The 27,809-nt window shown below is 42.6% G+C and overlaps 1 protein-coding gene across 3 annotated transcripts; it reads left to right on the top strand.

Annotated features, from left to right (window-relative positions):
- The first annotated feature begins 117 nt into the window (after positions 1 to 117).
- On the top strand, positions 118 to 17,545 carry LOC117365134 (AN1-type zinc finger protein 5-like). Of its 3 annotated transcripts, XM_033955129.1 has the most exons (8): positions 118 to 246; positions 606 to 832; positions 5,930 to 6,101; positions 7,568 to 7,746; positions 8,552 to 8,651; positions 11,723 to 11,856; positions 14,796 to 14,906; positions 16,297 to 17,545. In XM_033955129.1, the coding sequence occupies exons 4-8, from the start codon at positions 7,596 to 7,598 to the stop codon at positions 16,443 to 16,445; spliced, it is 645 nt and encodes a 214-aa protein (XP_033811020.1). In that variant the 5' UTR covers positions 118 to 246; positions 606 to 832; positions 5,930 to 6,101; positions 7,568 to 7,595; the 3' UTR covers positions 16,446 to 17,545. The 3 variants fall into 3 exon arrangements, with proteins under 3 accessions (XP_033811020.1, XP_033811019.1, XP_033811021.1); XM_033955128.1 differs by lacking the exon at positions 5,930 to 6,101; XM_033955130.1 differs by lacking the exons at positions 118 to 246; positions 5,930 to 6,101 and adding an exon at positions 331 to 350.
- Positions 17,546 to 27,809: the final 10,264 nt, after the last annotated feature.

The following is a 27,809-nucleotide window of genomic DNA, read 5'->3' as shown; positions in this document are numbered from 1 at the left end:
TCTAGCTCACCCACTCTCCCGCCGAGACTGTAAAACCAAATGAAGACGTGCGCGGGGCCGTAGCCCTGCGCGCGCCGCTGCCGGCCTCCCCTCCCGAAACAGGAAGTTACAGGAGGAAGTTACATCAGGGGGAGGAGGAGGGAGGCCGGCAGCGGCGCGCGCAGGGCTACGGCCCCGCGCACGGTTTCATTTGGTTTTTTTAGACTCGGCGGTGGTGAACGGCGGCAGCGGGAGGCAGGAGAGTGGGTGAGTTAACGACAGGGCTGGGAAACTCGCGGTTCTTCCGGGTCGCTGCAGTAGTTGCCCGGGTGGAAGTTAGTGGTTAGGCCTATGTTCATAACCTTGCCCAGGTAGGGGAAGCTCATTTTGGGGTGGGGGCGCAATGCCCTCCAAACTACGCCTAATTTCCTATTAAGCATTTGAATGGGAAAACGCCGATTTTCTCGGGTTATGTTAAGTATGTTAATGTTATTTATATCCCTTCCCCGTGTAATCGGTTTAATGTATTTAATCGCGTTGGGGGTACTCTTAGCTGCTTAGTGACATACTGTTGTTAAAAATGTTGTTTCTTTTTCATTCCACATCTTTCTCCTCTCAATTGAAAGATCGCGTCGGACTTGAGTGACGGACTAGGCCCTCATCCCCAGCCTGGAGTTGACCTTCCCGGCCGTTTCCTGGCCTTGTCGGAACGGCTATCGCCGAGTCCTGCCTTCCGCTCCGGTGCTGCTCACTGATTGGTTGGCGGCGACTCCTGGAAGGTGTTTAATTGGATTACAAAGCTAGCTGTCATCACCAAGTGACGTGGCCAGGCGAACCCGGATCTGTTTATGTCGTGAGTAGCTGAAGTTTTCTAATTGAGCCGAACGAAGATACTAAAAGCTATTTAAAATCATATGTATCTAAAGTGCGCAGCTTTCGGTTTTTGAAGAAAAGTGTATTATTTGTTATAACTATTTCCCTAATTTCGTCTTTCTGTTCCTTTTTGAATAGTTAAACTTAGCACCTTTTTGTTATACGTTCTTGTCTACCTATTGTAGTCTTATAATATTTTAAAATTATAATCTTGGTGGTTCTGTCCTGCTCTCCCTCTCCAATAACTGTGCCATCACATGCAAGGTGAACTAGGAATAACTGCAAATTATATTTCTGCATTTAGGTAATCAGTTGGAGTAGACCTGTTTTAAAACAATTATGTTTGCACTGTTTTCTTATTGACTGTGACATGTAGGAATAAGAGAATCCTGGTCTACGATGACAAATTAATGAAAAAGGGTTCATGGGAAACTATTGGAGTGGGACATTCCCACCAGATCACAAGAGGTGAACTGTTTTCTAGTGTGACAGACACTTTATTCCTGAACCTGTGGGTAGTCAATCCTTTCTTAGTGAGAATTCTTGTAGAGAGCCTAATTAACATTATTTTGCACTATCTCCCATCCCTCTGGCCTGTCCAATTCCTTAGTTGTCTTTCTACAAGCGAGATGGTAGGAGCCTGTCTTTTCTGCTTCTGTTTATTTTTCAATTAAATCAGTTTTTTGCTGACAGTTCGCTAGGTTTTTTGGTGCTGCAGAGGAGAATACAGACTCTGAGGTCAAGGATCTGCTTTCAAGGGACAGACTGCTTTGCAGTGCACCCACTTGAACAGCCTGCATTAAAAATATGGAGGTTCAGGGACTGATCCATTAGGAACCCCAGGTTCATCTGCTGACAGGATTAATAAGTCATAACTGTGCACAGGCTGTTTAAGACGCCTCAGTCTTCTGCTACACAGTGCTTGCTTATGAGCAGTACAAAAGCACAGACCACCTTGTTTTCCTTCTCAAGACATTACAAAAATGCTCATAGACCATTGGGAGGTTCCGGAGGAGCCCCTTTGGGTGGCCATAGCTATGGCAAGGTTCTATCCAATTGATACTGAATTTAACCAGCTCTTTGTTCCACCTAGGGTGAATTCCCTGGTGGCACAGGTTACCAAGCATACCTCCCTTCCCAGTGAAGATGGTGTGGCATTAAAGGATGCCTAGGACCACAGGCCTCAGGTCAAGCCTCAGGTTTAAGAGTAGCTACAGCTGCATGTCTTGTTGCCCAGGCTCGCCACTCCACGTAGCGTCGTGATCTGGATGCAATTGCCAAGAGGAATCACTAGTTTCTAATGTCTGAAGTGGATTATGTAGTTGATGCTCTGTATGATCTTTTCAGAGTCGTGAGCAAAATGTCTGCTAATTCCATTTACGCCTGCAGGATGCTGTGGATCAGGCAGTGGGCGGGAGATTCCTCCTCCAAAGTGACTTTGAGTAAATTACCATTAAAGGGACATTTACTCTTTTGGAAAGGGTTGGATGATCTTATGGCCAGTGTGCAGTATCGCAAACCGAAGTCTTTACCATACAGCAGGCCTTGAGCTCTTAAGGAGGTCAGGTTGTGGTAATTTTCGAACCTCTGGACGATATTGTCAGTTCTTGGGAGGGTCTTCGGGCCAGAGATCTTTCAAAAGCTCCAGACAAATATTCAGAATGGCCTGGCACATCCAATCTTCAGGATCCTGCTCTGCCACAACTCCCAAGAAGCAGTTATGATGCCAAGCTGTCAGCCGAGCCTCCATACATCGGAAGGAGGTTATTGGTCTATTGGGGAGCATGAGCAGAGATCAGTACAGATCGCTGGTTGCTGGATATTATACTCAAGTTCTTTTGTCCTCTCCCAGACCTTTTTCTGGTCTCTCCAGCTAGGAATTCAGAAAAAGCAGCCAAAGTAATGATGCAAAGATTGCTGGATCTGGAAACCATAGGGCCCATACCAGAGGAAGACTCTGGCTCTGACAGATACTTGATGTGCTTCATAGTGCCCAAAAGAGGCTCAGAAGACTGGAGGCCAGTTCTAGACCTCAAAGCAGTAAATGCAGCCCTCAAGATGGTGCAGTCATGATTGCTTCAGTGGCACCAGGGAGAATTTCTCACCTCGCTGGATGTGATGGAGGCCTATATGCACATTTCAATTTTTCCAGAGCACAGGAAATTTTTGCATTTCCACGTAGTGGAGCAACACTTCCAGTGTTCAGTCTTATCCCTCAGGCTGGCCGCAGCACCATGGACATTCACCAAGGTGATAGTTGTAGTTGCAGCATGCCTTTCTCAGAGAAAGGGCGGGACCGCCGGAAGAGGAAGCAGCGCAGCAGGGCTCAAAGAAGGGGCAGGACCGCCGGCAGAGGAAGCAGCTGGGCTCACTGGCATCTGGAAACAAGATAGACAGCTTCTCCATGGGGGAGGGGAGGAGGCTGTGGGGGTGCGAGCGGTTCTTCGGGTGGGAGTGCGAGCGGTCCATCGGGGTGGGGGTGCGAGCGGTCCTTCCGGATGATGCATCGGGCGGGGTGGGAACTATGTAAAAAAAATTTTATATAGCGCGCTCACGCGTATAACGCGCAAGGTTATGCACGGTTTGTAAAATCGTGTATAATGCGCGCGTTATATGCGTGAAAATACGGTACTCTGACGACTTGGTGTTATTTACAGATTCTTGAATCAATGGTTGCGACCATGGACATGGTTCCCTGGGCAAAAACATACTTGTATCCATGTGCTTCTGTCCCGCTAGTGCTCGCAGAGAGATGCACTCCAGCATCAGCTGCCTTGGACAGCAGAAGCATGTCGCAATCTAGCCTAGTGGTTGGAGCCTCAGTCTCTAACCAGAGGGTTTCCCTCCGCATGGGTGATCCTGATGATGGATGCCAGCCCATACGGCTAGGGGGCATAGTGTGAGGGCCATCCAGTTCAAGGATCCTGGTCCCTTCTTAGAGGAAGTAGTAGGTCAACTGCAAGGAGCTTCAGGCCATCAATCTGACGCTTCAGGCATTCGGGAGTGCACTGTAGAGCAAAGTGGTACAAGTTTTCTCAGACAGCGCAGCAGCGGCAGCCTATGTCAATTGCCAGGGGGCACCAAGAGTGCTACTCTATGCTTGGAAGCCCAGATTCTGTTTTGATAGGCAGAGACACATGTGGCAGGAGTGAACAGTGTGCAAGCAGATTTTGTCAGCCAGAAGACCCTAAATCCTGGAGAGCGGTCACTGTCTCAGGAAGTCTTTTCCTGCATTGTGAATTGGTGGGGGTACCCGACATGCGATCTGATGGCATCGGCGGCCAACAAGAAAGTGACTCAGTTCTTCAGTCAAAGATATGAGCTGGAAAGTAAAGGCATGGACACCCTGGTGCAACCATGGCCAAAGGCTGGTCTTCTTTGTCTTCCCTCCATGGCCCATGGTAGGCAGACTTCTGCGCAAGATCATGACACACTAAGGGCTGGAGATTCTAGTAGCATCACACTGGTTGTGATATGCACACTTGGTCAGTCTGCAAAGGGACCAAAGTCTCAGACTTTAATGTCATATCAGACTGCTCACGAAGGATCCAATTGCTCTGCAGGATTCAGAGCGCTTTGGTCTTAAGGCATGGCTCTGCAGCACTAGTGCATAAAGGCTATTCAGACGAGTGGTCTCCACTCTTCTAAAATGTAGGAAGAAAGTGACTAACCACATCTATGAAAGCCTGGAAATTATTTCAAGCTTGTTGTGCTCAGAGGAGTGAGGACTCAAATTCGGCACAGATATCTGTGGTTCTTGCCTTCCTGCTGGAAGGTCTGGGAAAAGACCTAGTTGTTGGCTCCCTGAAAGTTCAGTTTGCGGGGCTCTTGTGTTTTGGGCCTAGGGTTAATAAGAGCACCTTAGCTATATTTCCAGGAGTGGCCAGGGTTTTGGAGGGCACTTTGCGCCTCCATCCTCTGGTGGGATGGCCTTTTCTGGCACGGAGTCTTAATCTGATCCTACAGGCGCTAGCTAGAACATCCTTTGAACATCTAGAGCAAGCTTCTCTAATGGATCTTACAGTTAAAACAGTGCTGTTCATGGCAATTACCTCAACCCGACAAGTGTCGGAACTTTAGGCTTTATCATGCAGGGATCTCTTCCTCAGAATTTTGAATTCAGGTGTGGTCTTGTGCATAGTTCCATCTTTCTTACCGAAAGTGGTTTCCATCTTCCATATCAACCAAGAAGTGTGCTTGCCTGCCTACACTCCCTCAGGATCGAGGAACAATGATAAGCTGTTGAAATTATTGGATGTGCTCTAGAGCATTACTGTGGTATCTGGAGGTTACTAACAAATTTCGACATTCTGATCATCTTTTCGTACTAGCGGGGGTTGCCCTTAAAGGCCGACCAGCTTGAAACAGACCATTTCAAGATGAATTTGTATGGCCATTTCTTCAGCTTATTTCGGAAGTTGAAAGCATTTCCCTATATCCATCAAGACACACTCCACTAGAAGTGTGGCTTTCTCATGTGCAGAATCTTTAGCGGTGTCCCTGGAATAAATCTGTAGAGTGGTTAGATGGTTCTCTTTCCATACATTCACAAAGTTTTATAGGATGGACGTGGCAGCCAAAAAGGACTCCGCGTTTGGATCATCCTTCCTGTCAGCAGGTCATCTGTCCCACCCTAGACTTGGGGAACTGCTTTGATACATCCCACAAGTTCAGGAATAAAGTGGTTACACTAGAAGGAAGGATTAGGTGCTTACCTTAGTAATCTTCTTTCTAGTAGACAGACACTTTATTCCTGAAGCCCGCCCTCTCAGATGTTCATTTGTCTGCTTACTGCCTCAAATGTGCCAGGGATTCTGGACTTCTTGTTTCTTTCCTTTATTCAGCCTTAACAGGATTGTGGATGCGACTGTTGCGTTGAAGAATCTAGGGGGGTATCTGTAGAATCTCCCACACTCTTATTACAAGTTGCACTCAGGTTGATGACTTGTTTGTTTTCACCTTATGTATTGCAAATGATTAAGTTTTTTGTTTTATCTGTTATGTTATTGATATGAGCAGAACAGACATGTTTCTTGGGAATGTTTCTGTACCCTTCCCTATTCTATTTCCTCTCCAGGGTTGACCATCTGCTTTGATATGAACTAAGAAACTGGAGGACAGCCCAGAGGGATGGAAGGCAGAGCAAAAGGATGCTAATGAGGCTCTCTACAATAATTCTCACAAGAAGGGATTGGCTATCTACAGGTTCAGGAAAAAAATGTTTGTCTACTAGAAAGAAGATTACTGATGTAAGAATCTAATCTTTCTATTGAGCTGATTATAATATGTCCCCTTTGTATTTAAAGAAAAGACAGTATATGATAAAATCTCTTATTTTAAATGACTATTTTGTTAATTATTTCTTAAATTTAGCTTTTATTTTAAATACTTCTAGAATATTTTAATATCTTTGGGCAGAATTTATCATTGTCCTCCTAAAGAGAGGATGACAGATTAGGGGGCCCTTTACAAAGCCACAGAAAAATTTATAGCAACTGCAGCTTAACACAAATTTTACTGTGGGGTAGCTGGAAATTTAGGGCCCCTTTTACAAAGCTGCAGTAGTGATGCTGTCGCAGTAAATGCACTTAAGTCCTTAGGAATTAAATGAGCTTTGGTGCATTTACTATGGCAGCATCACTACCGCAGCCATAGAGGGTGTTCCCAGAATTTGCCTTCATAGATGCTATATTAAATTTGCAGATAACACAGAAGCACTCTAGTGCCTCTTATTTAGGAGGCGATAAGTGGTCCCACACTAACGGCAAAAATGCCAATTAGAGTGCATTATTTGCAGCTCACTATCACAGTATGTCTTCCATGAGACGCCCTTGATACAAAAAGCAACTGCACGTTAACGGCAAAAATATTACAAAGCTCCTTAATGCAGCTCTGCACAAGAGGTTAGTACACAGTAAACTGAATATTAGATACTTAATTCAATTTTATAAAAACACCCTTAAGTTAATCCAATAAAAAGATGTTATCTGCAACATGCTTGTCATGCCAATAAAAATTCTGTTTCCCCTAAGCACTGAGTGGGGTAGTCTTTTTTTTTTTTTTTTTTTTTATAGGGCTCATTCATAACAATTTAGAGCAGGGGTGTCCAACCTGCGGCCCTGTGAAGTATTTTGTGCGGCCCCGGTCGAGGGCGATGGAGTGTTTTCATCTGCTGCCCCTGGGTGTGTACCGTCTTGCCGGCTCCCTCCTCTGTCTTGCTGCAGCGTTTGCACATTTGTGCGGCCCCAGAAACTTTTTTTTCGGCCAATGCGGCCCAGGGAAGCCAAAAGATTGGACACCCCTGATTTAGAGTGTCTGCTCTATAGAACAAAGAGAGGTTGAATATTGAAATAACATTTCTAGCAGAATAAAACTTTGTAAAGAGAAGAGCTATGTCTTGTCAGGGCAAGCTTCTATTTTTGTTGGTGTAATATATTAGGCTAAAATTCAGAACAACAAATGTAAAAGCTATCAATAGGAACCATGCAAGAATGAAAAAAATCCTGTTGCCCATATTGCTAGAAGAATTCCTGCCCTGACCTTTATTCCTGCGTAATCTATAAAGACATAAACAATAATATCCTCTTAAATTATCAAAACATAATATAGGAATGGGGCAGTCTGTATTGTGATTTTATGAGAGCAATATGAAGAAATCATAAGTGTTTACCCTGCTGCCAAATGACATGTTCCTGACCTAATTTTTGTTCACTAGTTGCTGAGGACCTTTATAATAAAGCAAAATGGCCCAGGAGACAAATCAAACACAGGTACCCTTGCTGTGTACCACAGGCTGTGGATTTTATGGCAACCCCAGGACAAACGGGATGTGTTCTGTCTGCTATAAAGAATTCCTACAGAGGCAGCAGAGCAGCGGCAGAATAAGCCCACCAGGTAGGACACTCCTTGTTGATAGTTTCAAAGTCTTTTCAAACATAACGTCTAGTGATAACTATATAGGTAGTAATATACTTAGGGAGCCTTGTCAGTGCACTTTTTTTTAATGGATGTAGGGAGAAAGCTTTGGTTGAATTAGGGGGTCTTTTACTAATTCAGTGCACACTAAATTGGCTAGTGTGCCTTCTTAGTAAAAGGACCCTTTATTTTGGCAGTGTTTAAGCTGGAAAGGCACCATTGGGCATACTGTCTTTAAGCTAACAGATTAGACTTTTGTACCCCATAAATACTCCCTTCCAAAAGTGAACAGAGATGTTGAAATAGTAAGCACACAGCTGTGAAGGCTGGAGACCCAGATTTTCTCCGGAGCTGCATTTCTGTGCTCTCAGCTGAAAAGCTAATTTCTTAAAGCTGGTGACACCCAAAGTGCTGGTAAACATGTTATTTGAAAGAGGATTCTTAACTTACAGCTATTCCAGTGATTTTTATGTGCTTAAATGAGCTGGTAAGGGGGGTTATGTCAATTAATGTATGCTGAGGGATCGGAGCTCACAGCTCGTGGGCATCAGAAGCAGTGATGCTACTTTCCCCCCTATGGGATAATTTTGTTTGTTCTGTTGCAGTTTAAATGCAATAAGATGTAGTCATATGATGGCTATTTTTTCCTGCAATCCATTTATCTTGCAGAACTGAAGGAGGAATTTCAAATACAATAAAATAATACGGTCACCTAAATAATCTTGGATAGTACCCTGTATGCTGATGGCAGTGTATATTTAATATTTTGCATTGTTCTTTGCAGTAAATGTTTCCAGTAGCAGTGGTGGCAGCTCAGTAGCTGCAGAGTCTCCTCCAGTTCAGTGCACAGAAGGAAATCCTGCTGCTGAAGATGTGAAAACCAGGTTGGTAATGCATGGCCTTAAGGAATTCTGCTGTTTAGGCCCAAATTTGTACGATACCTCTTGGTCAGATATGACCTTGGCTCCACTGATAGAGTGTGTAGCAATTACACCCCAAATTTCTGCACTGGTTTCTAGAATAGTACAGTACAAGTCCCAAAATCCGGATACCAGAAATCCAGACCCTTAAATTGCAATCTAGACTCTTTTGGGGGGGGGGGGGGGGTGGAAAGAGAGATGGTGGTGCTGGAGCTTTTATAGTAAATGTTACAGGGGAAAAAAATTAACATTCAAAACCAGATTTTACAGTAAAATAGCTGTTTTCTCTGACTTTCCTAATATAAACTAATTCAATGAGCTATCTTGTATGTTTTCCTGTAATGCATTCTGTTTGTTAGCGAATAAATCAGCAAAATTGGCTTGTTCATCTCTTCTTTATTTCTTATACAGTGGTGCCTCACACAACGAACTTAATTGGTTCCAGGAGCAAGTTTGTTATGCGAAACGTTCGTTATGTGAAACGCGTTTTCCCATAAGAATACATGTAAAAAAAAATAATTCGTTCTGCAGCATAAAATATGCTAAGATGACATAAAAAAAGATAAATTTTTGGTTATTATTTTTATTTAGATACATCTAAAAACATAATTGTTTTTTAAAACAACACACATTTTTTAAATTTAAAGACAGACTAAGTAGAGTCTAATTTTACAGTGAGAGAGGGCAGAGTCTCAGCGGCAAAAACTGGGACTTAACTGTTCATTTTTTTTTTTTTTCTACCGTGTTTCCCCGATGATAAGGCAGGGCCATCAAATAAGACAGCCCCCCCTTTTTAGAAAAAAATGTAAAATAAGGCACCCCCCCGCAAATAAGCCACCCACCGATACCTGCGCTTACCCGAATCGGGTGGTACGGTGGGTGACTCCGTGTGGTCCCTGGCACCCCCGACACGATCGGGGCAAGAGGGAGCTCAAGCCCTCTTGCCCCCCCGACTCCCCGACACGATCGGGGCAAGAGGGAGCCCAAGCCCTCTTGCCCCCCGACTCCCCGACACGATCGGGGCAAGAGGGAGCCCAAGCCCTCTTGCCCCCCCGACTCCCCGACACGATCGGGGCAAGAGGGAGCCCAAGCCCTCTTGCCCCCCCCCCGACTCCCCGACACGATCGGGGCAAGAGGGAGCCCAAGCCCTCTTGCCCCCCGACTCCCCGACACGATCGGGGCAAGAGGGAGCCCAAGCCCTCTTGCCCCCCCGACTCCCCGACACGATCGGGGCAAGAGGGAGCCCAAGCCCTCTTGCCCCCCCCCCGACTCCCCGACACGATCGGGGCAAGAGGGAGCCCAAGCCCTCTTGCCCCCCGACTCCCCGACACGATCGGGGCAAGAGGGAGCCCAAGCCCTCTTGCCCCCCCGACTCCCCGACACGATCGGGGCAAGAGGGAGCCCAAGCCCTCTTGCCCCCCCGACTCCCCGACACGATCGGGGCAAGAGGGAGCCCAAGCCCTCTTGCCCCGCCGATTCCCCAACTCCCCGACAATATCGGGCCAGGAGGGAGCCCAAGTCCTCCTGGCCACGGCGACCCCCTAACCCCACCCTGCACTACATTACGGGCAGGAGGGATCCCAGGCCCTCCTGCCCTCGACGCAAACCCCCCCTCCCCCCAACGACCGCCCCCCCAAGAACCTCCGACCGCCCCCCCAGCCGACCCGCGACCCCCCTGGCCGACCCCCACGACACCCCCAACCCCCTTCCCCGTACCTTTCTGTAGTTGGCCGGACAGACGGGAGCCAAACCCGCCTGTCCGGCAGGCAGCCAACGACGGAATGAGGCCGGATTGGCCCATCCGTCCCAAAGCTCCGCCTACTGGTGGGGCCTAAGGCGCCTGGGCCAATCAGAATAGGCCCGGGAGCCTTAGGTCCCTCCTGGGGGCAGGGCCTGAGGCACATGGTCGGGTTGGGCCCATGTGCCTCAGGCCCCGCCCCCAGGAGGGACCTAAGGCTCCCGGGCCTATTCTGATTGGCCCAGGCGCCTTAGGCCCCACCAGTAGGCGGAGCTTTGGGACGGATGGGCCAATCCGGCCTCATTCCGTCGTTGGCTGCCTGCCGGACAGGCGGGTTTGGCTCCCGTCTGTCCGGCCAACTACAGAAAGGTACGGGGAAGGGGGTTGGGGGTGTCGTGGGGGTCGGCCAGGGGGGTCGCGGGTCGGCTGGGGGGCGGTCGGAGGTTCTTGGGGGGGGCGGTCGTTGGGGGGAGGGGGGGTTTGCGTCGAGGGCAGGAGGGCCTGGGATCCCTCCTGCCCGTAATGTAGTGCAGGGTGGGGTTAGGGGGTCGCCGTGGCCAGGAGGACTTGGGCTCCCTCCTGGCCCGATCGTGTCGGGGAGTCGGGGGGGCAAGAGGGCTTGAGCTCCCTCTTGCCCCGATCGTGTCGGGGAGTCGGGGGGGCAAGAGGGCTTGGGCTCCCTCTTGCCCCGATCGTGTCGGGGAGTCGGGGGGGCAAGAGGGCTTGAGCTCCCTCTTGCCCCGATCGTGTCGGGGAGTCGGGGGGGGGCAAGAGGGAGCCAGGCGGAGAGAGGGCAGTTAAGCGCAGTGCCTGCGCGGAAGGATGCAGCTCGGGCGACTTCGTTGTGTGAAACGAAGTTCGTTGTACGAATCAAGACATAAAGTTCGTTGTGCGCAGCGTTCGCTGTGCGAGGCGTCCGTTATGCGAGGCACCACTGTATTTTAATTCTAAAAATCTGCCTGAGAATCTGGAAAATCCAAAAATTTGGACTGACCCAATCCCCAAGCAGTCCGGACTTTTGGACTTATATTGTACACTGTAGACTATCTGTATAATGTGCCAGGTTGCCCTGCCGGTGCATGCCAGGCTAAATGCATAAAAATGTGAAACACATAATTCAGGTAAGTATAGTGATATTTCAAACTGAAGATCTATGTTTTTGTTTGGAAGGCCTTTATTCAATTTTCGTGACATTTTTCCCTTTTTGTTTTTGTTTTTTTTAACCTGGTGAAAGAGCAAATGTTTTCTCTTAAGTGACAGATAAGATGGTTGATTATTTATGCAGCTTTTGACTCAGTCCACAGGCACCAGTAACACGTCAAATGACAGCCATGAGTATTTCCAGAGATGAAAGCAGCAGTGATACAGGAGACTTCTTTAAACCAGAAGAAGCCTCCATCGCTTCTTCTCCTGCCACAGACTCCTCTTCAGGTAACGAATAAAAAAGCAGCTATGAGGTCAGAGGTTGAATGGAACAAGGACAGGTCACACACATTTCAAGCAATGATAAGCCTTTTATGCATCCTGGACTGATTTGAAAAGATTGATTTGTCAGTTTATTATCAAAAGCTGAGTTCCTGGGAATAGTCAGGTTAGGAAGAAAATAAGATATCGACCTCACATCAATTTTAAGATTGGTGTGTATCTGTCATGCCAGGCTAACATTTATAATATGCCTTTGTTAATTGGCTGTCTTTTATTTTTTGGAGATAATGGTTACTGTAGATGGGCAGACTAGATGGGTCATTTGGCCTTTATCTGCCATCATGTTTCAATGGATAAATCTTCTTTATTCAACTCTTATAACCATATCATATTACAGTAATGTATATAACAGCATAAATACCCAATCCACTAAACATTAATTCCCTCCACCCTAACCCTCCTCACATTCTGCCACATCATTTTATTAATTTGGCCAATTTTTAAATGGACCACCACCATCACATCAGCTTTTGAAGATACCATTTTTCCATTATAAGTGCAATACAAGTGTGGGGTTGGGAGGGGGGGGGAAATCTGAATTTTACTAAATGTTGGATCAGTAAAAGAGAATATTTCATAGGATATATTTGATTGCATATGTTATGGTAGGGTTGGGCGGGAAGGGATTAAATTTTATGTATTATTGTTAAATATGACAGAAATTCAAGTGATGTATTTAATTTCAATTGTCAATTTATTGATACACTTGTTGTAAGATATAAAAATGAATAAAGATTTATAAAAAAAAAAAAGAAAGAAGTTACCTACAGTATAATGGCTTCTCCTATATTGTGTTTAACCTATATCAACTTTTGAGGAAACAAGCCACCATCCCAAAACAGTGCCAATAGCTTAATTGCTGTAGCATATCAGTGTTAGAACCTTGAATTAGATGTGGATTATTTGCTTATTACAGCCTCTCTTCACCTCCCTTGCAAATGTCCCACAATTCTGTGCTTTATCTTTAGTATTTGTGCGGCAAATACAGTGAAACCTTGGTTTGCGAACATAATTTGTTCCAGAAGCATGCTCATAAACCAAAGTGCTCATATATCAAGGCGAGTTTCCCCATATAAAATAAGGAAAACCAGGATGATTCATTCCACATCCCAAAAAGACCCCCCTCCCAGGCCATTGGCGCGCTTCCACTCCACCCCAGGGAACCGGCTTCGCCACCCCACCCGCAGCCCAACCCTTTACCTTGAGTGGACAGGACATCAGCACGCAGTACCAACCCACAGGATGTGCCGGTGCCAAAAGAGCCTGCCGCTGATCTCTGCTGGGCTGCTGTAGGACTCTCTCCAAGATTCTCGGTTTCTCAGAATCTCATGAGAATCTCGGAGAGAGTGGGAGCCAGAAGGCCTTGAGCATGTACAGATGCTCAAGGCCCTGCATTAGCCCAGCAGAGATCAGCGGCAGGCTCTTTTGGCACCGGCATGTCTTGTGGGTTGGTGCTGCATGCCTGTGTCCTGTCTGCTCGAGGTAAGGGTTTGGGTCACGGAGGGGGGGAGGGGCTCGCATATCGAGTCAACGCTCAGTTTGCGAGTCAAAGTTTGCAGGAGTGTTTTGCTCGTCTTGCAAAACACTTGCAAACTGCATTACTCGCAAACCGAGGTTTGACTGTAATTTTAAATGACTACACCTTTTGTTATTGCACAAACTGAGGGAATGTCAGTTTAATGCATATGAGGAGGAGTTACACATAAGTGCTGTCAATGTTTGATTATTGTAATGTGGTACTGCTAGGTGTTCCTTTTGGTAGTGCTGAAAGCTTTGCAGATGGCACAGAACTTTTGTTAGAGTGCTGTTCCGGCTTCAGAAAAATGAACATGTGACGGAGTATTATCTTAAACCTTATTGGTTGAAGATTGAATTCAGGATTAAACATAAATTACTATTATTAATCTGTAAGTGTGCAAGGGTGTGCCCCCCCACAATATCTGGTTGAATGTGCATCCCCCTATATTGCGCTCCAGAAGCTGTGTTCGGTGACGCAACATGATTTGTATGTACCATCGAGAAAAGAATTAAGATTGCAAACTGTGAGGGTTGGGGCTCTTTCATGTTTAGGACCAGAAGAGTGGAATAAGCTCCCATCTTACATTAAACAACAAAAAAATTAGGTGCCTTTAAAAAAACTGTTAAAACATCATCTGTTTTGCTATTGGGTGGAGAAGAATTGACCTGTTATGTGATTACTAGGGTAGGCAACATTGGAAAAAGATTGGTGTTTGTGGAATATTATCGCTGTTAAGTTTTTATCTTCCATGTTAAATGACTATGTGGAAATTTTAATTTTTGTATAATGCCTGTAATGTTGTTTGTGCAGATTTATTATGTGTGTGATGATGTGCTCTGCTTTGTGAAAGGCAGATTATAAATAAAAGAAAAAAGAAGTGTTAACCTGTGGGTAAACCCATGGGTAGAGACAAAGAGAACATTCTTTGAATGAAATGAAGTAGATTTGTACCTCTTCAGAGAATGCTGTAATCATCCCTAGATGACACATGCAGCTGTTTTTCTGATCCCTCCCTTTGATCTCCCTGACAGTTCTAGGAGGAACCAGTTTTGCAAGATTGTCTGAAATAACCTGGGGTTTAAAATACAGACCACCTGAGCCTTGTTCCCATTCTGTTAAGTGCTTTCTGGCATTTCTTCAAGATTTTCTGTTAGAAATACAGTGGGATTTGCAGCTTCAATACAGTTTGCATTGCATGTGGACAGTGACTTTAAGCTAATAAATGTCTTTGAATCAATACACAAACATATTCTCTTCACCCCCAAAAATATGATATGTAACTTAAATAAAAGGTAAAGATCCCTATGTTAGAAGGAATAGGACAAGCGTACAACCACCCAAGTATTCCTTTTCTGCTGTATTCCAGGAAGTATCTTAGAAATATCACAGAGCTCGGCTGAAGGAGATGAAACTCCAGAGAAACCGAAGTCCAAGAGGAATCGCTGCTTCATGTGTCGGAAGAAGGTTGGACTGACGGGTAAGTGTTTATTTATTGTGTGCTTGATGCATCATTTTTGGAGCAACAGATCACAGACCTTTACATTAAAATATTCTATTAAAATAAGGAAAGGAACACCAAATTTGATAAGACAAAGTTCAAACATAACCAAATTTATTTAAAAAAAGTGTGTCCAGTTTTGAGGTTGGGTCAGCTATATATCAAGATGTACATTTCAAGGTGCCTGGCCTGTAAGTGAATTGGGTTTGTATGAGGAGCACTGGGACTGAGTTTTTTGAATTGCTGTCCTAGTATGGTGTTGTGGTACTACCACATGAGCCGTTAAATTGAACCCCTTTCATCTTGGTGAATCTGGAGGCTTACAAGGGCTCTTTTTTTTTTTTTTTTTTTTTAAGGCATCAGTTCTAATGAATTCAAGCCTTATTTTATTCATATTTGTTTTAAAGTTAACATACAATTGATACTGTACAGTCCATAGGATGAAAGAAAAAATGTATAGCTTAGAAGAGCAACCACTTATGCCTGCTCCTTGTGATCTTGGGCAAGTCACTTAATCCTTCATTGCCTGAGGGATAAACTCGCTGGGTTTTACTAAGCCACAGTAGAGGTTTCTATTGTGGCCCGGAGCACTAAATGCTCCAACGCTTATAGAATTCCTGTGAGCATTGGAGCATTTAGCCAGGCCAAAGTAGAAACCTCTACCACAGCTTAGTACAATGGGATAAGGAAATACCTGGTGTACTTGAATGTAACTCACATTGAGCAACTTCTGAAGAAGGTGGGATTTAAATATAAAAAGACAAAAAAAATATTGCATGTTACACATAAGGGTCAAGATTCAGTAAATGGCACAAAAAATTGGCGCTCAGTACTATTTTTTAAACGCACTTAAAGGGCACTCATTATAGAATAGCATTGAGTGTTAATTTTGGCACTAGGACTTTTGCCTGCTGAAACCAAATGTAGTTCCCGGTTTCCATTTTGGGCACACATCCCTAGACCCGCCTATGTACCTCCTGTGGCTACACCCTCTTTAGAATTGCATACTATAGGATTTGAGCACATAGCAAAATGTATACCCAATTCTAAATTGTTGCTAACTAATGCCAATTAGCACTAATTGGCTTCTTTGTCAGTTGAATTGGGCACACAGCTTGGGTGCTAGAATTCGGGGGAAGATAGGAATAGAAGAAAACCTTGTCATATACAAATAGTCTAATAAGCTTCATGTTGCCCCCCCCCCAATCTTTGCTACGGTTACTTTTAATTACATAGCAGTTTTGTAGAAAAGTACTGTAGAAAAGTATTAATAAATGTATTTCCTAGAATACTCCTCCTTCCTCGCTCCCCATCTGACACCTGAGATGATAATGTCTTAAATATCTCTCCAACCACCCCTGTTCTCTAGGCTTTGATTGCCGCTGCGGTAACCTCTTTTGTGCCGTTCACCGATACTCAGACAAGCATGAGTGTCCTTATGACTACAAAACTGAAGCTGCAGAGAAGATCCGTAAGGAAAACCCTATCATTGTTGCTGAGAAGATTCAGAAATTGTGAAGAGCTTTGCGTGTGAAATGGACAAATAAGTGGTTTTCGCTACTCTTCCCCCTCGGATTAAAACAAACACAGTTAAGGGTGATGTGTTTGAATTGGAACGCCCAGTCAGCGTGGAAGATGGAGTGCACGCTCTTCAGTGATGCTGTATCTCTGTGATGATCTTTCCTTAGTCTCCTACAAGAAGCTGGTATCTAGGGCCTCAAACTGATCTTCCAGGTATTGGCTCAGATGCTAAAAACTGAAATAACGCCAGCAGGCTGGACTTCTGTAACAGTGACTGCCTTAAAAAAAAAAAAGAAGAAGAAGAAATGGTCCTGAAAATAGAGGGACCAGTAACTCTCCTGTACTGGTGACTTGGCTTGTAAGCAAAGGTTGTACCATGATTCTTCTTGTTGTATTGCTGAACAAACTCATCCATATCTCCAGCAAATGCATTCAAGGAAAGAAGATCAGAGGTTATGTGAAGGAATCATCTCCCTTGCCACAGGGTCTAGCCTTAGAAACTGGTCCTTTTATACAACTTGGAGATGCTGGGGAGAGAAGAAAATGACAATGTAGCATTACGTATCTTGGATTGTCTATTCAGTAATCAGAGACTGAATTTGTAGATACAGGCTTGATGTTGTACCGTTCAGGGAAAGCAAGGCTCTGCCTACAAGAGGACACCTTTTAACATACAGCTTCATGACTTTGAATCACCTCTTACCTCCTTAGACTATGCTGCCTCTTTTTTTGCCCTTAATGTTGGCTGTGCACCAAGCAAGTTCATGATACTAACCTGGTGAGGCATTTCTAATAACTGTATATACGGTTCTTGGGGTGTGTGTTTTTGTTTTACATTTAGCCAAGCAATTTTTTTTTTTTTTTTTTTTTTTTGGGTGAGCAAAACAATATAATCAAATCTCCACTTTTCCAGTAAAATCTTATGTTAGCATACTTGAGTTTCTTTAAATCAGCTACTTTTTTCATAACTGTCTCATTTAATGTTGGTTAGACATATCTTCAGAACTTGTCCAGAGCTTTTACCCTCTCTTTCGAGCAGAAAATTGAGTAAGCTATGAGAGAAACATCAATAAACATGAGCAAGGTTGCTAATTCCACCACTCTTTCCTCATTCCCTACAAAAGTTGAAATAGTTCTAACATATTATGGCTTAAAGTAGAGAAGTAAGATGGAAACACTGACATTGATCCTTTGACATTGATCCCAGTTGAGTCTATTAATAATGCAACTCTTAGTGACTTTATTAAGACAGGTGTCCTGTAGCAAGATTTTATTATACTGTGGAAGATGGACTTCCACAGCTGTACCTGCGAGAGTTTTCCTCATGATTATGATTATCACTATTTTTTAAATCACTTTTATTTTTCCTACCAACTTCCTCTGGTCCTTTGTGATTGTGCTAGAATTGGCCTGTGTGTCGTCCTTCCTGGAGAACTCTCCCTTCTCTGTGCAGCCTCTGTTTTGTAAATGCATCAGGCCTTTGAGAGGAACTTTTAGCAGCATCCTTTGCACACCAGTCTGATTCGATAACAATTTGTTCCACTCAATTTACTAGACTCATTTGCATCTCAGGTGGTGCTTTTATGAATTTTGAACATTTCCGCTTATTTTAAAATCATTATTGTAGTACTTATAGTGAACTGGTTACTCTGGTAACAAATAATCCACAAAAAAGAATCTGTTGTTTGATGCTTCCTTGAGCGAACATCATGGTTTTAAGAGGTTCTTCGAACATTTTGTACTGAAGGATGTGAAAAGAAGGGAATGTGAACAAAAGCTGGATTTTATTATTAAACTGGAAGATTTAGTTGCTTATGAGCCAAAATGAAAATAGACAACAGGAAGATAAGACATTTTAAGGATAATTTTGTAAAAGCATTTTCTGATTGTAAAACATGCTTTACACCTGGAAAATGGTTATTATAAAATTGTGTGGGGGTATAAAGAAGGTGCCCAAAAGCATTTCTAGATGTGTGCTTTGAATGCAGCAGGAATGGCTTTGTGATATATTTGCACATTTTTATAAAATATGTGCAGACATCCTCTTACACCTTTGTTGGAGCAGGTACACATTTGTTTGATGTTGCAGATAGCACTGGGAATCTATTTTATAAAAGCATGTATCCACCTTTGTTGCCTTTATAAACTAGCTGCATTTATGAAAATTTTTATAGGTGTCCTCTTATTCCCTTAGCCTGGTTGGCTACCTTTAAGGAGTCCCTCTATCAACCTTGCTCGCTTTGTAAAATGAAATAATTTAGGTTATCCGGCAGGGGTTGGTTTCACCACTCATTAATAAATACAAAGTAAGGTCCAGTGACCAGAAAATTACAGATCATCAGGGACATAAGAATTGCCATACTGGAAGAGACCGAAGGTCCATCAAACCCAGTATCCAGTGGAGTATCCTGTGTTCAACAGTGGCCAAACCAGGTCTCAAGTACCTAGCTCCTAGATCCCATGTAGTAAAACAGATTTTATGCTGCTTATCCTAGGAATAAGCAATGAATTTCCCCAAGCCATCTCAATAATGGCCTATAGACTTCTCTTTTAGGAAATTATCCAAGCCATTTTTAAAAAACCTGCTAAGCTAACTGATTTCACCACATTCTCTGGCAACAAATTACAGAGTTTAATTACCGTACATGTTGTGTGAAGAAATATTTTCTCCGGTTTGTTTTAAATCTACTATTTAGTAGCTTCATCCCATGCCCCCTAGTCATAGATTGTTCTAAACTAGGGGATGATGCAGAAAGTTAATGTGGACAGAAGCGCGTGGTTAGCGAGACATCTGTGCACAAGCTTTTTGGTGCATGATGCAGAAAAGGGTTTGGCATAGAAGTTATCCCTCACAAAACCTCACATTAGACACTAGTGCACAGCACATTAAAACAAATGGTGCTGAGGCTATTAGGTATTTGGCCCTGATGCAGAGAAGTACACAGAAGACTAAGGTAAGCACAATGAATTCAGGTCTGAAGAGACATTAAAAGGGATTCTCAGGGATGCTCAATGTTGGTCCTCAAGGTCCATAACCCAGTCGAGTTTTCAGGATTCCTACAATGAATATGCATGAGATCTATTTGCATGCACTGCCTCTATTGTATGCAAATAGATCTCATGTCTATTCATTGTGGAATTTCTGAAATCCAACTGAGTTGAGGACCAACATTGAACTAACCCAGGGATTCTTATTCTTCTGCAATAGGGTCTGTGAGGATTTAATATTCGTTTCATCCCTTTAGCTGTGAACATAACCATACCTGCAACTTTTGGGACAGAATGGGGAATGATGGTTGCACAGATACAATTTTTTTTTTCTGCTCGGACTGTGCATGTACTACACATGAATATTGGCATTACATAATTTTATATGCAGGAAATGTTTGCGATGCTGATATTTCTTATCTGCTGATACTTTTGCTCAGGTACTTGGAGAGTACTAGCTGCCCTCGGCACAGCACCTTATGTGCATATATATGGTATGCTTACCTTGATTAGCACACAAGTTCTTAATGCTTCAAATTTGCATATAATTAGCTTGCTGCATTGACAAAACTTTCTCAGCATGTTCTCTAAAGACCAACCAAATTTTGGTTTCAACACTAAAACCAGCCTGAAATTTGTATTTGATGCAGTGCTGTGTCCTTCAAACAGGAGAAGCTCCTACTCCCCAAACAGAAGTAGCTTCCCTCAGGTCTGCCTTAAAGTCATTGGCAATCTGATGATGCAGTTAGGACATGAGCAATCCCCAGTCATGCCTGCCCTTGCTGGCTTCAGTCTCAAAATTGCTACTAGAGGTCACAGCAGCTGACTTGCAGACCACTGCTGGAGATCAAGGCATCCATTTTGATAAAGGAGCCAGCATAGGCAGGAACGACTGGGGATTGCTCCTGCCCCAACTACACTACTAATCTACCAGCGATTCTAAGGTAAACTGATGATGGGTTTATTCCTGGTTTGTTTGAGGGTTGTTGTTTGGGGGGGAAGGGGGGTTGCTTCTGTTCAGGGTAGAAAGAAGGGGAAGCATAGCTCTGATTAGGGGTGACTAGTTTTGGTTTCAACCCAAACCAGCGACAAATTCAGTTGCAGATTTGATTTGGCTGAAAAAGAAGTGGTTTTGGTTGTCCTCTTGTGTTTGCTTTAGAAGCCATGCACTCAGTCTTCGGAGCACAGTTCCAATGCTCAGCTTTTTGCATCAGGCCCGCAAGATACCTTACTGTATCTTGGATTTCAAAGTCTGGAGACGATAGAATGATAACTTCCCACACTTCAGTGGAGTGGTGGGTAAGGGATGCAAAACTAGCACTGGTTTTCCTGTTTCTTGCAAATCTAGAAGTAGCTGGCAATCTTTAATTACAGTATAATCACGTTTTGTTACTGTGCAGTGCAAATGGATTGTAGAATTTAGGGTATATAATTTCCTGACCTGACTTTCCCAATTGTCTGACTTTTTGGGCAAAAAAATGTTTCCTGGTGTTTATAATCTGTTCCCTCGTATAGTAACCAAATAAAGATATAAGGGAATCTGCAGTGACAGAACAGGAATATCCACCACAGTATTAATAATTTAATCTGGAGCCCCTTTGTTTGCATCATAAACAAAACCCACAAAGGAGTAAATATTCAGTGGAATGGAAACCACCTAAAGCAGGGATCTCAAAGTCCCTCCTTGAGGGCTCCAATCCAGTCGGGTTTTCAGGATTTCCCCAATGAATATGCATTGAAAGCAGTGCATGCACATAGATCTCATGCATATTCATTGGGGAAATCCTGAAAACCTGACTGGATTGCGGCCCTCGAGGAGGGACTTTGAGACCCCTGACCTAAAGTGTTGGCTGCATAAGCAGTTTTGCATAGTGCCCTTAAAAATAGTACAGAAGTAAATGGTTGTGGTTTAATTTGTTCTGATAGTAACAGGCAAATGGGGAGCCAAATTAGTTTTTTTCATGTATTTTAAAATGTTCATTAATGTATAATTCTGTACACAGGGAACTGAAGAAAATCACCTCTAAAAATTATTGCATGGTCTTAACACACTTTATCATTTGAGGGGTCTTTTCTCAGGTAGCAGAAAGAAGTGGGGACTTTTCTTTTTCTCTTGCAATACCATCAGTTACTTACAGACAGCACTATGCAACCTTTAATAGGTTATGATTTCAAATATATAGAACAGACATTCTTACTGTACCAAGTTTATGCATTCAAGCTGACTTTCAACAGCATTATGAAAACAAGTTATAAGTGTCTGTCTCTCTAGGGGAAAATGTGTCTCTGGACAGCTGAATCTAAAGCATAAGTATTTTGGGGGAAAACAGAGGATATTGAGGAAAGGGGAAGGCATTCATGTTCCTGGTTGTACCTCTTGCTGTAATCTTAGTTCTGGCCTATTTCATCCCTTATTTTGTTAGTGGGAGGAGGGGGAATATGGCATGTTTGAATTGCTGGTCCTCTGTTCTTTTTGATTTTATTTTTTGCCTGAACTCCAATATAAGATCTATAAATATTAATATATTCCAGTTTTCCATTGCATGCATTTGCGTTTTTTTGATCTGTTGATTTTGTCTGAAATGATATTAGTGTGTTGATGGTTGCCAGACTTCCTTGAGCATGGTGTCCTGTGTTGGTTGCTGTACTGGGAATGGTTTAGAATGGCTGAGAAGAGAGACGGGGGAAGATAAATTGTTTCAAAGCTATATGTATACCTCTAAGTGCCGTCTGCCTGAAACTTGTGATCACCTAAATGTTCAAAGTTTGTAATATGAAAAACAGTGATTCATCAATAACAGTTTTTTAAAAATCTGTTTTAAAAATAATCTGCCAAAGTTATTTAAAGATATGGGCAAACAAAGCCACTTGCTGTTGAGCTCCCTTCCTATAATGTAGCTTAACCACCTGCTTCTGGTAACTTTTATCCAAATTAGAAGGAATCTGTGCTTACATGGACTCACATATTTTGCTTTAAAGACAAATGTTCCATGTGCCATATGTTTGGAAGGAAGGGCCACTGATTTTTGTTTCAGGTAAATTCAGATTTATGTTTGATTCTGAATTCAATCCGACTGACTGGCTCTAATGTACCTATTGTTCTATCCGCCTAAAGGAGTGAAATAACAAGTTGCCCTTTACTCCTATGCATTATCAGATCAGGCATAACATTGGACTCTGATATCACATCAGTTTCCTTTGCTGCTGCTTGCTTTGCAATAAAAGCAAAGAATTTCTCAATGTGCAGTCTAACGGTCTGACTTGCCTTGTATTGGACTTAGCATTATTCAAGCTACCAATAAATGCAAAAAGCAGTTGAATGTAAGTGATGTTATGGGTGACAGTCTTAGTTCTGAACCCAGGGAAATAATTGTGTTCTGCTCTTTTCTATCTGCTGGTACTTTTCATGCAATCAACAAGAGTGTAAGGGGTTAAAAAGTGTCTGTTTCAACCAAAGTGAAATAGTATTGACATATATGCTGTTTTTAAAAAAGAAACTCTTCAAACAAGAAAGGATGTCCAAAAAATATATACACCTAAATTACATCCCAATGTCTACCCAGTACTACAGACATGCATTCATCAAAAAATGGAGAAAAGACCTCAGTGTCTAATAGGGGTGCAAAACAATCGCTAACCATATAGACAAGCCACTCTCAAAATATCAACTTTGAGACAAGCAGACACATCCTTGGTCAAAAACTCCAAGATAAGTGGAAAAAATATCACACACTATCCTTTTTTTTTTTTTTATTATTTATTCATTTTAAATCATAAACAAGTGTACAATAATATATCCATTAAATTTCAATGTAACTCTTGACAATCTTAAATCATAAACTTTTGTATTATATCAAAAAAACATCGCACATATCTTTTCACCATAGTCTTCATAGCTTGGTCGCGAAACAGAGAACCTTGTTGGAAACTGTGGACGTATATTGCCAGCAGTGATGAGTTTTTAGCAGCTGTGTTTTTGGCTCATGCTCCACTGTGCGGCTTTGGTCCTGCTTCTACATCCCAGTACCACTATGAAGACTATGGTGAATACTACATTTACAAAGATAAGTGCGATTTTTATTTATTTTTTTTTTAAATATATAATACAAAAGTTTATGATAGCGTGTGATATTTTTTCCACTTATCTTGGAGTTTTTGACCAAGGATGTGTCTGCTTGTCTCAAAGTTGATATTTTGAGAGTGGCTTGTCTATATGGTTAGCGATTGTTCTGCACCCCTATTAGACACTGAGGTCTTTTCTTCATTTTTTTGGTTTTCTCTGGATTTTCTTCTTTGTGGATATTTTGGGGTCAATTCCTTTTGTTTTTTGTTTGTAGTACTGGGTAGACATTGGGATATAATTTATGTATATATATATGCTGTTTTCACATACAGACACTTCTAATCCTAGACTAGTTAATATACTATTTAGTTCTATGTTAGTTAAACTGGCCTGTCACTGTAGAACGTATTCCAGGATAAGTAATGGAATAATTTCCCATTGTATTAAACTAATGCTGGCATAACTGTTCCAGAAATGAAACTGCCTCCATGGTTGGCAGTAGCAGGAATCTGCTTTCCAGTGTGAACGCAAACAGCAGTGGAGTAGGAAGAACAGCATTTCAGGCCCATTGATGGAGTAGTAAGGGAAAGCAGACCTGATCTGATTTAGGGGGCAACCCTAGACCCATATACCATATCGCTAGAAATCCTTTATCTCTGAACTTTGCTTCTCCAAATGCAAGTTTGTTTTATCAAGGATAGTCTTTGATTTGGAGATACTTTTATGTTTTTCTGCAATCTGAGCAGAGATCCTCAGCAGGCTTCCTCATTCTCACATGGAGCTTTTTTAGGTGCTTATTTATGACTTCCATGTCCTGTTTGCTATTGTCAAAAAATGTTTTAAATCAAATTTTACATTTTTAAATAAGCACCCAAGGTGACATGTATAGTTTGTTAGTGGTGGGGAGAAGGAAGACAACAGCTGAATCGTTCCATGATTTAATTCTTTGCAAGTGGAGAAATAGTCCCAGTTAGTACTGCATCTCTGTCGCACTTTTGTGCATACACTGCTGAAATCTTTTTAACTTATCTCATTGTATAAAATAAAAGATTTTTTTCCAGCACCTTGTTTCTCTGATTTCCTTAAACATTAGTCCAGGTCCTTTTCATTGGCTGTTTTGGTTGTCTTCATAACCACCCCTCATTAACTTCCCCCTCCCTTTTTACAAAACTGTGAAAGCGTTTTTTAGCGCAGGCTTTTGCACTGAATGCTCTGTGCTGCTTCTGACACTCATAGCAACTCTATGAGCATTGGGAGCAGCGCAAAGCATTCAGCTCGCCAGCCGGCACTAAAAAACGCTTTTGCGATTTTGTAAAAGGTGTCCTTTATACCAGATGACCTGAGACTGAGTGGATTTGTCATATGTATAAAATGGAATAGCTGAATCTAACTGCTCTACCAGAAAACTGAAAAGAACATTTTGAGGGAGGTCTATATTTATGTTTAAATGATTTTTATTATTCCAGCAGTAAGAAGCAAATACAAACAGTAGTACCATTCAGGAAATAACATTTTCAACAATATAAGCAGTTCCCCTCCCCTCCCCAAGAATCCATGGCCAGTCCAACAGCTGAGAGTGGGAATAATTTCTTAAAGATTCAAAAGTCTACTGCGAGCACGCGGTGTGAGGTCCTGCCAGAAGTGCTCCCACACCTGACAAAATTTGCGACCCAGGCCAAGAGTCAAGTCTCCCACCATGCGTCTCTCCAGTGTTGTGTGCACTATCATTAGGGATCTCCATTGTGCATATGACAGGGGATCCATTTGGTGAGGATGGCTTTTTTTCCCATCAAAAGGGCTCTGGAGATAAATGCTGACATTCCCCTGGGTTTGGGCGAGGCTATATTATAAAATCCAAATAACGCCCTCGGTTGCGGAAGCCATCGCCTTCCCCAAAGCGATGAGGTATATAAGCCAAGATGTCTCCAAAACTGTTGGATTGTGGGGCAGGCCCAAAACATGTGACTCAAAGATGCGTGAGCCTGATTGCATTTCGGACAAGAATGCGACGCAGTAATCCCCATCCGGGCTGCACGTTCCGGTGGAATGTAAAGTCTAAGAACAATTTTCAATTGCATTTCCCAGTGAGTAATATTGGGTGACACCTTCTGAATGTTCTTCAGGACCCATTGTAACTGTTGAGCAGTCAACTGGCAATGCAAGTCCTCAGCCCACGCTGTCGCTAATATATCCAGATTCGTACTTGGTTGGCAATGGAGGTCTATATTTAACAAAAAAGCCCTTGTATTTTAAACATTTTGTTCATTTTAAGATGCTTTTTGGCTAATTTCTTGTTCGTTCCAAACCGAAGTGCTGTGTTTAAATTTTGTGTAGCCCATTGAACTGTTTTGAAAAGGACTGACTATGTAATGACAAAATAAGCTTATGCTCACAAGAAATGCTCTCTATTTATGTAGGCTGAAACACATATGCCATGTGCAGAGATTTAAAGTTTTGGGTATATGGTTAATGATTGTAGCAGCTCCTTTATTATATAGACAAGCCGATCTCCCACCTAGGTGTGTGACTGCTACCATTCTGGCTTTCACTAGTTTCCCAATACACATCACATGCTGCACCTTTTGACAAAGTCCTAGTCAACCTGCAAGTTATTCCTATTACAATTAGAGATTCTCAACTTCATTATATAATAACGTAGTAAATGACTGCAGATAAAGACCTGAATGGCCCATCTAGTCTGCCCAACCATACATGCTCCATAAATTAATTATTTAGTTTACATGGTCCTTTTCTTAGATATTTCTGGGCCAGAAATTGAGAGCCCTGCCCGGTAGTATGCTTAGGTTCTATCTACTGGAGTCTCCATCAAAGCCCACTCCAGCCCATCCATCGAAGCCCTCCCCAGCCCGTCCTCAACTGAATATCTATATACGGGACACAGGCCCTATAAGCCTGCCTAGTACTGGCCTTAGTTCCTTCAATGTATACCCATTATTTTCTGATCAGAGATCCCCAGAGGCAGTTTGCCAAGCTGAAAATTTTGACTGCAGGCACCCTAGCTTAAATGAACTATAATAATGGTGCTGGTTTTCATTAGCTGGTAAATGTTAAAAAAAAAAAAAATCATACCATGAACAGATGTCAAAGGTGGAGAAGGTGTAAAAATGAATAGGCCAGCTAAAATAGTAGAAACTATTCAAAGAATACAATTGTGAAATACACAACCATGGCTTAATGGGACAGAGTCGGCATGGATTCAGCCAAGAGAAATCTTGCCACACCAATTTGCTTGATTTCTTTGAATGTGTAAAGTAAATGTGGATAAAGCTGAGCTGGTATATAGATTTTCAGAAACCTTTTCACAAAGTTCCTCATGAGATTCCTGAGAAATTAGTCATGAGATAGGAGCCGATGTTCTGTTGTGGATTAGAAATTAGAGGGTAGATTTAAATGGCCTTTTTTCTCAATGGAGGAGGGTTGAATAGTGGAATGCTGCAGGGATCTATACTGGGACCAATGCTATTTAACATTTATAAATCTGAAAATCAGAATGACAAATGAGGTGATTAAATTTGCAGATGACACAAAGCAATTTGAAGTTAGTAAAACATGGACTGTGAAACATTGCAGATGATCTTAAGAAACTGGAAGATGGTGCATCCAAATGGAATATGAAATTTAATATGGACAAATGCAAAGTGATGCACATTGGGAAGAATGATTCATAGTTAACTGATGTTAGGGTTCACTTTGGCACCTAAGAAAAAGATCTAGGTTTCATTGTAGACAATACACTGAAAACTTCTGCCCAGTGTGCAGTGTTGGCCAAAAAAAAGAACAGGATGCTAGGAATTATTTGGAAAGGGACCAATAATACTATAATGCCTCTGTATCATTCCATGATGCAACTTTGCCTTGAGTATAGCATTCAGTTCTAGTCATCGTATTTCAAAGAAGCTACAGTGGAATTAGAAAAGGTTCAAAGAAGAGTGACCAAAATGATAAGAGACAGCTAAGTGAAGATTTGGTTGAGGTCTAAGAAATCCTGAGTGCTTCATAATGGGTAAAAGTGAATTGATATTTTACTCTTTCAAAAAGTACAAAGACTAGGGCACACTTAATGAAATCACATGGAAATACTTTTAAAACAAATAGGAAATATTCACTCAATGAAGAGTTAAGCTCTGGATCTCAGTGCCGGAAGATGTAATAGTGGTTAGCATATCTGAGGAGCGCTTTGAGTGAAGACTGCCTTTGGTCAGGTGATAGTCCACCAAGGAATTATGTCTAAAAGGAACACTTTGCGTGAAGAAGATGCCGACCCTTGGAATTGGTAGATATAATAATCT

The sequence above is a fragment of the Geotrypetes seraphini genome, chromosome 8 (assembly GCF_902459505.1).
Source record: "Geotrypetes seraphini chromosome 8, aGeoSer1.1, whole genome shotgun sequence".
Classification (NCBI taxonomy): domain Eukaryota; kingdom Metazoa; phylum Chordata; class Amphibia; order Gymnophiona; family Dermophiidae; genus Geotrypetes; species Geotrypetes seraphini.
This window is presented reverse-complemented; position numbering and strand designations above follow the sequence as displayed.